The following is a 17,682-nucleotide window of genomic DNA, read 5'->3' as shown; positions in this document are numbered from 1 at the left end:
CCGGGCAGCTGTTCCTGGTCTTCCTCGGGAGACAATCCCTGTCCTCTCAGAGCACCCCCCACACAACATACAGAGAAAATGCTAAGAACTACCTCCCTCCCCGAAGGTCACTGCAAGGCGCACGGTCACACGTCATAAAGATGCTGTCCTGGAAGCACTTGGGCCCACAGGGTCTGTCTTTATCCTCGGCTGTGTGACAGCCAGTTCCACCAACGGGAAGTGATGCTCAGGGTAACGCCACTGTGCAGTCCTTCTCTGGTGGCACGGCTCAGGCGCATTCTCTGAGCTGTGCTTCCAAGTCACCTGCTGCCCACCCACTTGGGCTCATGGGGCCTTGTCTATAAATTTTAAAATATATAATTAGATATTCCAGAGAGGAAGGGAGAGGGAGAGAGAGAAAAACTTCTATGATGAGAGAGAATCATTGATCAGCTGCCTTCTGTACACTCCCTATTGGGGGTCGAGTCTGCAACCAGGGCATGTACCCTGACTGGGACTCGAACCATGACCTCCTGGTTCATAGGTCAACACTTAACCACTGAGAAACGCTGGCCAGGCATCTATACATTTTTTAAAGATACATTTTCCAAAAAGCACTGCAAGGGAAGATGGATGCGTGAGCTTCTAACAGGGGAGGTGGTCCAGGCCCTCCTTGATCCTGGTCATGCAGTTGTCCTTTGTCTGATGGAAGTTCTTTCCTAGTGAGCTCTGTTTCCCTTGGAGCCTCAGCCTCCAGGAGTTGAACTTCTTTCTGTGCAGGCCTGTGAGTGAGCAGGCGACAAGGGCCAATTCTGAAGAAATGACCAGACAACAGGCCACTTCAAACCCATTAGGGTCATGAAAATCATGACCTGGTGGGGAAGGCAGCTCAGCCGGCATTCAGGCATTCAGTCCTATTTCTAAAGATGGGGCTGAAGAATAAAAAAGAATAGTGGGGCGGGGAAGAAGAGGCTGGGATCCTGAAGGAAACCCCAAGACCACCCAAATGCTGACTACGGATCTTCTATGAGGAAGCAGTTGCTCTCCTGCCATCTGTGAGCAGGAGGTTCACACAGGGATTCTTGCATCAAAGAAACTAAGAGTCTCAGCAGAAATGACATTCTTTTCTGTGGAGGAGGCAACAAAAGAAAAGTGCCCCATCCTATGCTGTCCTTGCTCCCTTAATGCCCACGAAATGATCTGTGTCTGGCTCTCCCACCTCCTGGGGACCTAAGGGTAAATAAACAGACTTTATTAGATGCCTACTGTATGCCAAAAATGTTCCGAGGCTACACTGAGATCGATGTTCCCCATACATTGATCCGAGTGTATCCTGAAAGCAAAGCCATCAGGTACATAATGCTATTCCATTTTACAAATGAGGAGTCAGATAAGGTGTCTGAGGTCACATAACCGATAGGTAGCACAACTGGCGTTCACGGGCAGGCTCACCTGCATCCCAACCCAGACTGCGAGCCCCCCATTGCATCCTGGCACTCAGGTGGGGGGTCCTCTCTGGGCCTCTCAGCCCTGCAGTGGAAGCCCCTGGGGCAGAGGGGTGGACACTGGGTCCAGGCCCACCCAGAAGGACTCTCTCTCCTGAGACCCTGAATCTCAGGCAAGAGACACGCATGGAACAGTCGGTGCAGATGCTCGGCTGAGGCTTCTACTTGGGGGCTGCCCACCCTTTCCTGCAGCCTGGACCTGGGAGCTGCCCTGTACGCTGCCCTTCCATGCCTCTTCCTCAGCGGGCACTTCGCCTCTGTGAGCTCCTGTGTTTCTTCCACTACTCCCCCTGTCTGTCTCAATCTGCCTGAATGACTTTCTGTTGCTAGTGACCAAAGAACGCTCATCTGTTCGCCATCCATCGGGTCTCCCTCCCTTGCCTCTGCTCCCAGAACAGCGCAGACCCACCAGGCCAGCCCTCGTAGCCGCCTCCCTCCTCCCGCACCAGCTGGGCCGTCCCAGGCTATAAACACTTAGGGAGGATGAAATGAGAACACCACGTGACAGAGTGGCCTGGAGCAATCTAGATTAAGAGATAAAGGAAAAGTGGGGACATTTCCATGTGTTTTGGTCATGACCAATCCTATCTACAATTTAGCAAGGGCAGCTCTGTCTATGCCACCAGCCCAACAAGGATAAAAGGCACACAGGAGGATGGGGCAGCAGGTTCATGGCAGGGCATGCCTGTGCCACCTCTCAAGGCTGCGGATAGCTCAGCTTTGGGGTGGCACACGGAACCTCTGTGAGGCCTCGGGAGGAAACACTGAGAGGCTCAGTGGTCAAAGGAGAGAGAAGACATGCAGAGAGACTGTGAGGAGGCGAGGCTCCCAGACCAGGGAGCAGTAGGGGAGTGCCCTGGTCTACACAGCTCCCAAGCCCTCCTCAGTGTAGGCAATTTAGCTGCAAAGGGTTGAGAAGGCTTTTCAGGAAGAATATTTCTGCACCATTTCCCTGTAGGAAAACATTTCTGACCGAGTGGCAAGTCCCCCAAGGCATCAGGCAGGACCGGATCTGATTCACGGAAAAGGGACCTTGGCCAGGGCCAAACCAAATGCTAATGACTTCCAATCATTGGCCTCGGAGCCAGCTCAGAACTCAGCAGAGCCAAGCCCTGGCCAGAGTTAAGCCTCAGATGATCAAGGAGAAAAAGCCAAGAGGTAAAAGCATGGGGAAAACTGAAAGGAAGTAAGGAGAAAGTCTAATCGCAAGAAGGGGCCAACACCTGAGTCAAGAAGCTGCCCGGTGCAGGCTGGCGGGCTCCTGGACAGTGTGGAATTCAGGAAGGACGATGTCACGGTGGCAGCTTTTTACAGCTTTTACTACCCCTTCTCCGTAACAGTCCTCTAACAGACTTGTGACTATGACTCCACAACTCACCCAAACATATTTATAAAATGAGCTGAATTCCATGTGCTCCTTTAGTGAGGGCATAGTTTGTCCTTTCTTCCCTCACCCCCATCTAACACTCACTGGAGGGTCTGGTATGAGCCGGGCCCCATGCAGACATGGGGGGAAATGTCAGGGTTTCACAGGCTGGGGAGGGGGAGTGACAGGCAAGTGAAGCGACCTCAATTCCAATATAGACTGTTTCGAGGGATACCCAAAGTGTGGTGGGATCAGAGTGGAGGGGGCAATACATTATGCCTAAAAAATGGGGAAAGTTCCCAGAAGAGGTGAGGTCAAAGCTGGACCGTGAAGAATGAGTATAGATTCTTCAAGTAAAAAGCCAGGAGGGGAGAATGTGGAGGGGAGCTCAGCAGTGAGATCCATCTGGGCTTGTGTCCCTACAGTCAGACGCTGTGGAAACTCAATGCCCCGGAGAATGGTTACATGAAGTGCTCCGAGTCCTGCCCCGCAGCAGTGAGCTACAGGAGAGCCCTGCCCAGGTACGTCCATCCAGCCTGGCTTGGTCTGGCAGGGAGCCCACCTCCGCAGCCATGAATGTCAACGTGGGCACCAGAACAGCAGCTGCACTTCTGGATCAGCTTTATGAGAAAAGGAGACTCGTCACTGTGTCTACACTCACAGCCCGAAACCTCCTCTAGAGGCTGCAGCTGGGAATGCCACAGCAGCACCGGGCAGCCTGGATCTCGGACCTATCACTGTGGTAGATCTGGTGGGCGTGTGCCCGACCCTCATCAGCAGGACAGGAACGGAGATTATGCCTCTGGCCCTCGCTCTGCGGCTCAGGTTGTCGCTGCGAATCCCTCCGTTTCTTCAGCATGAGCTCGTAGATAAGCACGGCACAGACAGGACCACTATGTCTCCCTGGTGTTACTGTGGCCCTCTTCAGCCCGAAGGATACGTTACCCTGAGAAAGGAGGAGACGGTCCTGCAAGCTGACATGGGCCAGACCTGATGTGATGGGTCCCCTCTTCTCTTTCTGCAGAGTGCTAGGCGCACGAAAGGCCTAAAAAATATCCTTGATGTACAGATTGTTATTTGTAATTTTTAAAGTCAATTGTATGATGATCTTTCTTTGCACTTAAAAACTAGCACAATGTTTTCTGTACTTTGAAGTGTTCCAAAAACTATATGACTATATTTACTATTTCTGACTCTCTTTACTCCAGATGGCTGGTTAATTTTGTAGAGAAATTAGAAACCACAATCATACACATGCTTTCATATGTTATTCAGTATGACAGGTAACTTTTCTTCAATCTTTTTCTATATAAAAATTTTACTAATAAAATATTTTGGAGCAAAAAAAAAAAAGACAGGAGGGGAGAGACATTTCAAGCAAAGGAATGACACATGGGTGCTGATTGAGAAACAGTCACTCCATAGGGTGCAGGAAGGTAATATGATGTGAGAAATGGGTCAAGAGAGGAAAGCAGGAATTAGATTGAGGAATGCCAACACAGACCGCACATTTGATCCTGAAGGCCATGGAGAACCACGGAAGGCTTTTAGATCGCACATCGCTTTGAGAAGGCATGGGGAGGATGAAGGGTGATGAGGGTCTGAAGAAGGCAGTGGTGGTGGGGATGGTAGAGGGAGGGCTCAGTCAGCACATGAAAGACAGGATAAGAGAACTAACGGACTGGAGAGAGAGACGAGGGAGGAGGAGAACCCTGAGAGAAGTAACAGAGGAGGTAATGTAACAAGTAGTTCCCTTTGTCATCTGAGCCATGGTGCCCTGATATGTGGTCAAACATTAATCTGGATGTTTATGTGAGGATTTCTGGAATGATATTAACATTCAAACAGGTGGATTTAGAGCACAGCAGATTATCCTCCATAATCAGTTGAAGGCCTGAATAGAACAAAGAGAATTCCCAAACAAGGGAGGATTCTCCAGCAGACTGCCCTTGGACTTGATCTGCAACACCAGCCCTTCCTGGTTCTACAGCACATGGCCTTTGGACTCAAACTGGAACATTGGCCGTCCTAGGTCTCCAGCTTGCTGACTCACCCTGAAGATTTTGGACTTGCCAGCCCATAATCACATGAACCAACTGCTTAAAATAAATCACTTTTTAAAAAAATGTATTTTTATTGATTTCAGAGAGGAAGGAAGAGGGGGAGAGAGATACAAACATCAATACTGACGAGAATCACTGATTGGCTGTCTGCATGCTCCCTACTGGGGATCGAATCCGAAACCCGGGCATGTGCCCTGACTGGATTTCGAACCGTGACCTCCTGCTCTTATGAGCCACGCCGGCTGGGCATAAATCACTTTTTATATACATATATCTTTATAAAGATAGATCTTTTTAAAAAATTGTTGACACTGCCCTAGCTGGTTTGGCTCAGTGGATAGAGCGTCGGCCTGCAGACTGAAGGGTCCCAGGTTCGATTCCAGTCAAGGGCACATGCCCAGGTTGTGGGCTCGATCCCCAGTGAAGAGGCAGCTAATCAATGATTCTCTCTCATCATTGATGTTTCTATCTCTCTCTCCCTCTTCCTTTCTCTCTGAAATCAATAAAAAAATATTTTAAAAAAATTGTTGACACTATTACAGATGTCCCCATTTCCCCTCCTTTTCCCACCTCTACCCAGCCCCCAATGCCCCCTCCCAAGATATATCTTTATAAAGTTACATATAATTTCTTTATGTAAGATATATTTATTGGTTCTGTTTCTCTGGAGAACCCTGACTAACAGTGAGGAACAGGTCTGCCAGCCTCCAGAGTAAGGAAGGAGGCAAAAACCACAGCCCACTGCTATCTTCATGACCACCCCCAACATAGGTGTGCTCAGAGTCGACACACAACCTCTTCGCTGCCTAAGAATCAACTTGGTATTCTGAGGGACACTGGCGCATCTTGGGATGCCTGGCTTCTCATCACACAAATCTTGGCATCAGTGTCCTTTTCCCAGAGAAGCTTCCCCTGGTCTCCCTTTCTAAAGACTATCTTAGCCCTCAGCACCCCTATAGCCCCCTACCAAAGGACCCTGTTCATGCCGCCATAGCTCCTCTCATGATTCACAAAAAAATTTATTGTTTTAGTTCGTTTGTCTTCTCTACCCTAACCCAGACACCTGGAATGGAAATTCCATCAGAGCACAGATTTTCTTTTGTTCACCTCTGTGCCCCCCAAATATAAATATTTTTTAATGAAGAATAAAACCTACACTTGGGATTACTGTGCCATTATTAAAGAGTAGTTCAGCCCTGGCTAGTGTGCTCAGTTGGTTGAACGTCATCCCATGCACTGAAAGATTCCCACTCAGGGCACATACCCAGGTTTCGGGTTTGATCCCTGGTCAGGGTGCATGTGAGAGGCAACTGATCGATGTTTCTCTCAACATTGATGTTTCTCTCTCTCTCTCTCTCTCAAAAAAAAAAAAAAATCAATAAAAACATATTCTTTTTTTTTTTTTTTTAAAGAATAATTCATTGAAGCCCAGAAAAATTAAATAACTCACACAGTTCTAATTGGCAGATCCAGGTCTCAAGTCCAGGCCTGTCTTATTCCAGAAGACCTGCTTTCTATTATTCTCCATGGGTTTCTGTGTGAAACAACCTCTACGGTGCACCTCTCAGCTTTAAAAGATCCTCTAGAAATACAGTGTTTACGAAAGACAAACATTTTTGGAATACCTGTGAGGGTCAGGTATCCTGCTGAGTGGACAGTAGACATTAAGTCAGATGGAGCTATTTCCCAGGAGATCAGGAGGTGGGCAGTATAGGTGTGTGATCCAGGAAGACATCTGGACAGGGCTGTGTCCAGCTCAGGGCCAGAAACAGAAACTGGTCAATACCTTTTAGCTGTTTTACTTGCTGTGCTGGACTATTCAGAAAATGTGCCTGGCCGGTGGGGTTCGCATGAACCAGGAGGTCATGGTTCTATTCCAGATCAGAGCACATGCCAGGGTTTCAGGCTTGATCCCCAGTGGAGGGCATGCAGGAAGCAGCCGATAAATGATTCTCACTCTTTCTCTCTCCCTTCCTCTCTGAAATCAATAAAAATATATTTTTTAAAAAAAGAGAAAAATGCAAAAAAAAAAAAAATGAAGGGCACTTATAATGCAATCACCCCCTGTTCACATTGTGATGTTATTTTGCTTTACAATCAGTTTTCTCCCTATTGAAAAGCTGTGGCTATATTTCCCCTATAAAGGTCTCTCTGTGTTATTGTCAATGTTTTTGCTACTACAAGTGATGCTCTGATAAACATCAACGTACAAGCACCTTCACACAGCTGTCAGAATATATAGAGCCTAGGAGTGAAAGTGCTGGGAGAAAGTTTGTACTTTTCAAATTTTTGTTTATATGCCAAACTTCCCTCCAGAAAGATGGAAACAATTTAAACATTATCAATCTGATTGCTGAAAACGGATAGCTTGCTGGGTGTTTCTGCAATTATTCAGGACATGGCCCATCTTTTAAAGTGCCCAGAGCAGTGCCTGAGCAGCACAGGTGCTTTGTAAGTATTCACTGAAGGGAAGTGTCACCATTTGTATTTTTCTACTGGGGACTCCATATATTCACATCTTTTGCCTATTCTTCCACAGAAGTATTTGGCTTTCCTTATTCTTTTGCGAGAACACTTTTTATCTCAGGACTATGAACCATGTGTTTGTTATTTATGTTGAACTTTGTGTTTTACTTACCCTGGATTTGAACTTCTGTGTGCTTTCCAGTAAATTTTTAAAATATTAATTATCCTCCTCTTTTCAATTCCTGCTGGAATTCTATAGAATTTAATGAATATAGTGGGCTCCCTCTGGTGGTCACAAGAAAATCCCTGGTTCCCAGTGGTTAGTCCATAGTTAAACCTCGAGACTTTTATTTACAGGACACGGTGCATTTTATAATTAACAGATTCTGAGTGGCTAGACGAAGCCTTAAGAGAAGACTTCTAATTATTTTCTTCCATTCATCAGTGGGTCTACAAAGTGGTTCGAAAGGCCACTGTCCAAAACCATGCTTATAGGTCTTGCCTGCCAAATCCCCCTTTGGGGATTTCCTGTGTCTACTGGGACAATCACCCTTCCCCCAGGTTTGCAGCCTTGGGCACCTTTGTCCACTCCCAAGCCCATCCATCCTGTTTGTGAGTTCTGTCCACCACATGGTCCAGGGACTGTGACAGCTGGTCCCTGTCATCAATTCTCATGGCCCTCATTCAAGTTCTCGTGACCTCTCCTCCAATGAAGTCATTAGCAGACAGTAATCATCTCTCCTTCACGTGCCCAGCACCATTCTAGGGTCAGGGGACGTGATAGGGAACAAGACGAGGTCCCCACCCTGAGCACCCTCTCAGTGAGTTTCTCTGCTGGAACCAAATCTGCAATCCTGATCTGAGGTGATCTCTCCCTCCCTTTAGTCTCTGTAGGACTTCCCTCTTCAAACTCTTTCTGTTCTCAGCATATTATAATTCTTCTATCTTTGCTGTCGTCCTCCAACAGCCAGATCTGCAATCCCTCTAACAGTCTCCCTTTAACAACGTTGGTCAAGATTGCCCCCAGGACAATTACAGAATAGGGTACAGAGAGATGAGTGAATGAATGAATAAATGAATGAACAAATATCTATGCATGGTAGAGAGGAAACTGAGACCATTCTCTAGAGAATTCTAGCCCTCCCCCCAAAAATCAGACACACAAACTATTGCCTTCCACTTTGCACAGCCTGACATGAATAGCTTAACTGTCATTACACTACTTAAATTTACCACAAACTCAAGTCAACTAGGATTTAACACATAAAAAAAGGTATCATTTAAAAAATTCTACAAATAAGAAATAATTGGAAGGGGGATAACAATTTCCAGCGTCAAAGTACTAGGAAAATGCACCCCCTTCGCTAAGCTCTTTCCCAAGCCAATGGCCAGAACAAACAGGCTGAATGCAAGCGGCTTCTACCAAGTCTGTTCTGTTCTGTAGCATTTCCGCAAGCTGTCGATGGATGTATCAAGGTCTATGTCATTTCCATGTTGTGCTCTCCTAGGTAGATTTTCACTCCTCGGCTCAAACTCCCAAACACTTTGCAGAGCAGTGAAATTCTAACTCTGATTACTCTGTCTATTAATTTCTGGAAGGTCACCCTGCACTGCAAGCACAGTGCACTTCATGTGGAAACCATATGCAATGTCGCTGGTCTATTATATAAGGATACAAAAAAGGCACAACAAGGAATTGAAGGGTATTACCACAGTGATGAAATGTTCTGAATATTTCCAAGGCAGGTCGAGCCCGGTTAGAAACAGTGAGTTGTGTGAAGGGGCAGCCGCCCTGGGCTTTGCACGTGGCCTCTGGAGGCCATGAGTGCCTCACAGGAGTCCCCAGGCCACACGGTCTCTTTTCTTTCTGGTTCTCTCACTCCAGTGCTCTGTCACCAGCCTTTTCTCACCCACGTCCCAGAGGACATTCCAATAAAGCCTGCCAAGACTTTGTTCTTTCCCCCCAGAATAGTCCTAGCCAAACACCAACTCTGAATTTCCTCTCCCTACCTCTCTGACAGCCCTGACTGACGTCAACGAAAATGAAGAAGGTAACAGGCCGCGCAAGGTGGGTCAGCACTGGCCTGGGGGCAATGGATCTGGCTTAAGAGTGACCACACTGATTCTCCAGAAGCAGTGCCAGGCCCTGTTCTGAACCCTCTACATGTATTTACTCATTCAATCCTTGCAACAATCCTTTAAGGTAGATGCGATCAGAAACCCCATTTCACAGATGAAACACTGAGGCACACAGAGGATAAATTACTCGTCCAAGGTCATGGAGGTAGTGACAGAGAATTTGAACCAGGCAGTCTGGGTTGAGCATCCAAGCGCTTTCCCACTGGGCCATGCTGCCTGTTGGACAAGTCCAACAGCAGAAGACTTGTGTGGTTCCATGGCTAGTCAACTGTCCCTGAAGCAGGACTGAAGTGGTCACCTCCCATCTGTGTCTACCCAGCTGTATCATTTTCTCTTCTGGGAAGAACACACTAAAATTCTTAGGGTAACCCCCCCACCACCCCAATTCTCAGCCCACATTCTGGCAGCATCAACACCAACCACTATCCAAGAAAGGTCACATGACCTAGACCTAGCTGATCCATGCTCCAGGCACCGTAATTAGTTCAGGAATAGGCACCTGCCACAAACCAAGAAAGTCCAGGTCAATTCTGGAATGTTTTATTAATTGTGGTAAAAATACATACAAAATTATGTATTTTTACCATTTGAACTTTTGAAAAGTGCACAATTCCATGGCATTGAGTACATTCTTAATGTGTACAACCATTAACACTACCCAACATTTCCAGCACTTTCCCCCTTTCCAAACAGACACCCTGTACCCGTTCCACAATAGCCCCCTGAGTTACTTTGCGAGGGCTGCCATAACAAAGCACCATAATAGTCTGGGTGGCTTCAACAAGAGAACTTTATTTTTTCATAGTTCTAGAGACCGGAAGTCCAAGATCGAGGTGTTGGCAGGGTGGGTTCCTTCTGAGGCCTCTCCCCTTGGCTGGTCTTCCTCTGTGCATATATGTGTCCTAATCTCCCCTTCTTATGAGGACACCAGTCATATGGGATTGGGGCCCACTTTAATGACTTCATTCTAACTCAATTACCTCTTTAAAGACTATATTTCCAAATACAGCCACTTTCTGAGATACTGGGGGTTAGGAATTCAACATGTGAATTTTGAGGACACATTTCAGCCCATAACTTCTCCATTCCCTGCTGCTGGGACTTTTGGGAAGCAGAGCGCTCTGTCTGTTGGGGTTGCTGAGAAGGAGCGCTCTACCCGTGGAGCTGTTTGGGGCCACCTTCAGGCCCCCAGGAGAGACTGTCTGAAAAGGGCACAGAGAAGAGCTTAGAGATGGAGAGAGAGGCCCTGAGCCTGACACACCTGATTCTGGCTCTGCCTCTGACCTTTTCATTTCCAGTTACATGAGTTAATAATTTCCCCTCTTTTGATTTATTAATGTAGCATGGTCAGAACATTAGTTAGTGTTCCGAGGTTTCTAACTAAAAGAGTTAGTTAATGCAACCACCTTTCACACCAGAGTGGCCCACATCTGCAGGACGTGCAGGATGGGATACATGGCAGCTGTTCACGTGGATTTAGGCTCTGAGGTGCCAGCCCTGAGCCGTCCTCTGGAACTTCAGAGCACAGTGAGGCGGGGTGTTGCCGGAGTCTCCCACAGATCAGGCTTCAGGGCCATCCCCAACCCCAACCCCTCCTGCAAGGATTCAGGATTATGGCTCTGAGGGCCATCTCCCCCAACACACGATGGGCTCCCGTCCTCCAGCCCAGTGTCGCCGGCCCTGCAGCATGCCTGGCTTGTGATGGGCTTCAGGACAAAGCACGGGGAAGCAGAGGACAGGGCGAGCAGCAGCCCTCCTTTCCTCCAAAACTTCCCCGGAGGACGGTCTTTAAGAACGTAGGACAAGAAACAATCCAGTGTCCCTGTGGGGTCTGGTCACATTCCACAGAGGACAGCCCGACAACCAGACAGGATGCCATCATTTAACCCAACAAGGCAGCACCTGCCCTCTGGTATTGGACTGAGTCAGACCATCTCAAAGAGAAATTGCAAACTAAAAAAAGCAACACAGGGACCACAACCTCTGATACCATTTGTTTAAAAACAGGAAGGGAGCTACTGGCTGAAATGTCCATACACTATCTCAAAAATCAGGCTGTCTGGCCCTGACCGCTTTGGCTCAGCGGATAGAGCATCGGCCTGCGGACTCAAGGGTCCCAGGTTCGATTCCGGTCAAGGGCATGTACCTTGGTTGCGGGCACATACCCAGTGGGGAGTGTGCAGGAGGCAGCTGATCGACGTTTCTCTCTCATGGATGTTTCTAACTCTCTATCCCTCTCCCTTCCTCTCTGTAAAAAATCAATAAAATATATTTTTAAAAAATCCGGCTGTCTGTACCATAGCCACTAGCCACACATGGCCATTTAAACTAAAATTAATTAAAATTAAAAATTCAGTTTTTCAGTTTCAAGGGCTTGATAACCATGAGCAGTCAGTGGGGCCGCCAACTGGACGACTGGATGGTGTGCAGTTCTATCATCTCACAAAGTTCTATCAGCCAGTGCAGCTCTGGAAGACTTCAGCTACCTGGTAACAGCCCCTGGGGAGGGGAGCAGGAGGATGGGAGCGGGGGTATTTTTCACATGTAATCTTTGGTAGTACTTGATATATTTTTTTTTTATCACATCATATATTATTTCCTGCCGGGAGCCGGTCCATGCTTGCTGTTTCAAGGGACCTGGCATATATGGCATACTGTTCTTAATATGTTTGCTCACCTTCTTGGCACTGTGTGTTTTAACCAAGGTCTCTGAGAAAGGTTGTTTCCCCAGGTAGGGATTTTCCCCTGAAGTTAGGGAGGGAATAAAACCCCTCAACTAAGTGCCAGGCGGGTAATTAATCACTTTAACTACAAACAATCATGCTTAAGCTACATAATCTTTACTCCCTGGAATGGAGATAAGAAACACCCTAACCTTTGTAATAGAGATTGATAGGATTGAATCAACTGGTATAAATACAGATGTAACAAGACAGCAAGACACAGAACTTAGAACACAGAACTTAGAAGACAGAACCAAGAGGCACAGAACCTAGACCAGAACCTACACAGAACCTAGAGACAGAACATGGCAAAAGATCCTGGACAGAAACTGGCCTCAGAACCTAGAGACAGAACCTAGCGAGAGAACATGGCAAAAGATCCTGGACTGAACCTGACTACAGAAATTGGCAAGAGAACCTGACTAGAACCTGGTGACTGAACCTGGCTGGAGAACCTGGACAGAACCTGGCTGGAGAACCTAGCGAGGGAACATGGCTACAGAACCTGGCTGGAGAACCTGGAGAACCTAGCAAGAGAACATGGACACAGAACCTGGCTGGAGATCCTAACCAGAACTTCGCTGGAGATCCAGACCAGAACCTCTCTGGAGATCCAAACTAGAACTTGGCTGGAGATCCTGGCTGGAGATCCTGGCTAGGCTGCTGATCAACTGAACACTGTCTCCGTGTCCTTCCTTCTTCGCCAACTCCGTCTACGCCTTTGGGAACCCCTGGACCTGCTGGGGTTGGACCCTGGCATCTGGCGCCCGAACAGGGACCCCTGGGTAAGCCCCATTCTCGGGATGGATAGGACTCCACCGTAGGAAGAGGGTGGATAGTCTTCGCTGACTCCGTCCTCACCTTTGGGGATCCCTGGACCTGCTGAGGTTGGACCCCGGCAATTTCCTACTGAAAGTTAAACATTTTAAAACTTCAAACATTTTTAAGCATTTAAATACACAGGGAACATAAGAAGGTGTTGGAATACCTAAGGGGCAGGGCTCAGTTGCACTATCTAAAGCAGTGGTTCTCAACCTTGGCTGCACGTTAGAATCACCTGGGAATCTTTTTAAAATCCTGATTTCTGGGCCTCATCCTCTGGAAATTCTGTTTCTTTGTTACTAATGTTGTGGCCCCACCCCATCACAAAGAAACAGAATTTCCGGAGGATGAGGCCCAGAAATCAGGATTTTAAAAAGATTCTCAGGTGATTCTAATGTGCAGCCAAGGTTGAGAACCACTGTCTAAAGCAGTGGTTCTCAACCTTCTGGCCCTTTAAATACGGTTCCTCATGTTGTGATCCAACCATAAAATTATTTTCGTTGCTACTTCATAACTGTAATGTTGCTACTGTTATGAATCGTAATGTAAATATCTGATATGCAGGATGGTCTTAGGCGACCCCTGTGAAAGGGTCGTTCAACCGCCAAAGGGGTCGCGACCCACAGGTTGAGAACCGCCGGTCTAAAGCCTGGGAGTGTCTGTGGAAGGCAGAGAAGAGTTTAGGGGCAGCTGTGAGAACAGGCAGCCTCGGGGGCCTCCCGGGGAGCAGCCGCACACCGGATCCACACTCGCACCTCATTCATGCTCACACCTGATCCGCACTCGGTGGTGCAGGAAGCTCCTCCGTCCCTCCCATTTCAATCCTCTAAGAAACCTTGTAAGGTCCTCAGGAGGATTATTATTCCCATTTGTTTTAATTTCCTAAGGCTGCTGCAACAAATTAGCACAAACTGGGTGGTTTAAGATGATGGAAACTTCTCATCTCCAGTGCTGAAGGCCAGAAACCCAAAATCAATGCGTTGGCAGGATGGATTCCTTCTGGAGGCTCTGAGGGAAGACTCCCTCCCACACCCCTCCAGCCTCTAGTGGCTGCGATCACCTTCCATGGTCCTGGCTTGTCTGATCTTGCCTCCACCCTCCCATGGCCTTCCCCTCTGTGTCTCTGCGTCCCAAATCTCTCCCTCCCGTATCTTACAAGGACAATCATCACTGGATTTAAGGCCACCCTAAATCCTGGATGATCTCATCTTGATATCCTTGACTTAATGATATCTGCAAAGACCCTGTTTCCAAATAAGGCAGAGTTGGGGAGCGTCCGGCCCGCGGGCCGTATAAGGTCCTCAAAATCATTTGGTCTGGCCCTGCCAAGGCTTTAGGGGTGAGTTAATTAAATGTTTGACCAAATATAGCAGGCTAATTTTTAACTTGATAATTTTGTATGGCCTGCAAATGATGTTATACGTATCTAAATGGCCCTTACCAGAAAAAAGATTCCCACCCTGAAATAAGGTCACATTTATAAGTATGGGGTTAGGACTGGGACATATCTTTTAGGGCAGTGATGGCGAACCTATGACACGTGTGTCAGAGGTGACACGCGAACTCATTTTTTTGGTTGATTTTTCTTTGTTAAATGGCATTTAAATGTATAAAATAAATATCAAAAATATAAGTCTTTGTTTTACTATGGTTGCAAAGATCAAAAAATTTATATATGTGACACGGCAGCAGAGTTAAGTTAGGGTTTTTCAAAATGCTGACACACCGAGCTCAAAAGGTTCGCCATCACTGTTTTAGGGGAACACAATTCAGCCCACTACACCATTTTATAGATGAGGGGTGCAAGGCTTAAGGGCCTCTCACTTGTCCAAGGTCACAGGACTACTTCAGGGCCAGCCCTGCCAGTCCCCCTCCACTGACTCAAGCAGGAGCAACAGCCTGCCCCTCCTCTCAGCCTCATGGCTCCCCGAGAGTGCCGCTTCACAATGGGCAGCACACACAGAAGAGCCGCCCCCTTCTCTGGCCTCGATTATCGGTCTGCTGCATCCTAGGATCTGACAAAAGATTACACTGTCCTCCAGGCGTGGGAAGGAGCCAGGCCAGGGGGATCTGTGGGGTATCTAAAATCAGATGGGACCCAAGCTATGGAGGGTGGTCTGTGTGTCTGGACTCCAGAAGTCTGCAGGGCAGATCAGAGCCAGAGAGAAAGGGAATGAGTTAAGGCTTCTGGTGTTGGAGAAAAGGCCTCTGTTGGAGAACGTGCCAGCCTCTGGGGTTTTGCATCAATGTAGGGCTCTGGTCCAAAGGGCTCAAGTGAGTCCTCCAGCTCAGAGTGACAGGAGAGAAAGTATAGCAGGCATGGGCATGAGTGTGCATGGGGGCCTGGCCACACTGACCACAGCTGCCAGAATGGCTTGATGGCAGCCACGAGCCCTCGACAACATCAGCACAGGGCTGCCAGGAGGGCCCTTCTCAGAGAGCAGGGAAGGTCACTGTCCTCTTGTCAGTGGGAACTGGAGGCTTTGACCAGCCTTTCAGCCTCCATAGTTCTCCCTGAGACCCTCTTGGGTCCCCCAAGGAAAGACAGGACACAGGACTGCCTCTGGGTCATGGGCTTTGACCTGTGTTTTCTCTATGACTTCAAAAAGCCTGTAGAGGCCACTCTAATATTGTCATCATTTTTTGGTGAAGACCCTATAGTTATTAAGTGGAAGACCAAGGTTTGGACCTGGCTTGGATTTATTTGGGAGCTCCGTGCCCCATCCCTGCCTCCTCCTCCCAGTCCATCTGTCATATGTATTTGGGACTTTCAAGCTTCCTGTCAGCAGCCCACAGCATGAAACCCAGTTCACTTCACCATCCAGGTCATGCCTACAAATAGAAATAGCTGAAACAGAAACTTCACTCCAATAGTTTTTATTCAAGTCTATGCTAGTTCAAAATTTCAAAACACTGCTGTAACCCACGGAACTGATTTCATATCTTATGAATGCATTGTGCCTCCCAGTTTAAAAAACATCCACAACACTCAGAAAAAGCAGGGGAATCATTCCTATTTTATATATTTTGCAGATCATCCAAAAATTATTTGTGGGTCTGGATTTTTTGCCCCATTGAAAACACAGCTTCTGACTTACTGAACAAATAGGGATGTCATTACCTGTCATATCCTTTCCCTCCTATCAAAACCTTGGGGAGGTCCTACTACTAAAAGCTAGCTCAAGATGGACCATCAGGTCCTCTCCTGCTGGGCCCCCAGAGACTGAGTTTTCACACCAGGAGGCCCACCCTTGCAGACATCCTGGGCATCTCCCAACCTTGAGATGTTATCAGTGAGCTTCCTTTCTGGACCAGTGAAGGAGGTTGGGAAATACCATGCAACTTGGCTAATGGAAGGTGTGACAATAAGGTTAAGGATCACTGGCTCAGCTGCTATGATCTATGTTCTGTCACCTTGTCCAACATGGAGAGAAGCCTGGGAAATATTATGACTTTCCTCTCATTCACTGCTTTACACACCATCCTGCGAGAGGTTAATGCTAACCCTAAAAATGCCAGGGCTGCAACTACACACCTAAATTCTCAATCATCGTCTGTGCAAAGCTCCCATGAGGACAACCAGGAAGACCTGATATGAATCAGGATTTGAGCCACATGAGTTAGGAATCAACAAATCCCAGTTCTATTCACAGCCATACTAGTCTACACCACCAAAACCCAAGAGAGATATGATTATTTGAATAATTCAGACCATGTTTCCTGTTTCCTTCATCTACCTCCACCAAAAGAAATGAAAACCAAAAAAACCCAAAAAACACACAAAACTATTTGGCCAGATTATTTATCACAACCCTCCCCCCAGACCTCCCAAGGTTTGAAATAGAGATAAGGCCACAATGATAATACCCTATGGCTGGTTCGTGCCTGTTTTTCCATCTTCAGAATGGAATGGCTGGTGCTGTCCCAGCATCTAAGCCTTTATTATAAGTCATCTCTAATGGTTCTCAGCTCCCCCGCCAATACCACCATCGCCGTCAAACCGAAACAGTGAATCATGCTGTGATCTTTGACTAACGACATGCCTGCCAGGGAAGGGGTAGGAAGAAAGGCCCATGATGGGCCACAAGGTACAACATACAGCCTGAGACCCAAGGCAGTCATCTTGACCATGTCCTCGGCAATTCTGAGCAGACAGAGAGAAGCCAGGCCTACAGAAGTCAGGAGCCAGCAAGGATCAAATGTCCACTTACCCGGAGGGCAGGCGCATTCCGATGGTGCTTCCCGAACAGTCCGGAGCTTGACTAGTCCCTCCAACTTCTGAAACAAGAAGGACAGGGAGGAGAATGAGGATGAGCTTGAGAACAGAGTAGAAAAATCAGCAAAAACCAATGTATCAAAAAAACAGAACAAAAGCTAGATCGACAGTGATGGGGGTATTTTTGAGAACATTTTTAATAGGTCATTAAATTCTACAGACAGTTTTGGAATGAGAGAAGAAACAAAAATAAACATCGAGCAATTACTCGGGAGTCCCTGAAAAGAAGGCGGCACATTTCTGCTTTGTTACAACATTTTCAAACACAAATCAAGGAAAGCCAAAACGACCCTGCAGTCCGAGTGAAAGTGGGAGGCTGGGCAGCAGCTTTCAGTACTTGGAT

General features: G+C 47.4%; 1 protein-coding gene across 1 annotated transcript in view; it reads right to left on the bottom strand.

Annotated features, from left to right (window-relative positions):
* Positions 1-17,682, bottom strand: part of COL23A1 (collagen type XXIII alpha 1 chain) — a 261,421-nt gene that overhangs the window by 222,912 nt on the left and 20,827 nt on the right. Inside the window, exon 2 of the mRNA XM_059698141.1 lies at positions 17,275-17,341. Within this exon, the coding sequence (XP_059554124.1) occupies positions 17,275-17,341 (67 nt within the window). The remainder of the gene's footprint in view (positions 1-17,274; positions 17,342-17,682) is intronic.

The sequence above is a fragment of the Myotis daubentonii genome, chromosome 5 (genome assembly GCF_963259705.1).
Source record: "Myotis daubentonii chromosome 5, mMyoDau2.1, whole genome shotgun sequence".
NCBI lineage: Eukaryota > Metazoa > Chordata > Mammalia > Chiroptera > Vespertilionidae > Myotis > Myotis daubentonii.
This window is presented reverse-complemented; position numbering and strand designations above follow the sequence as displayed.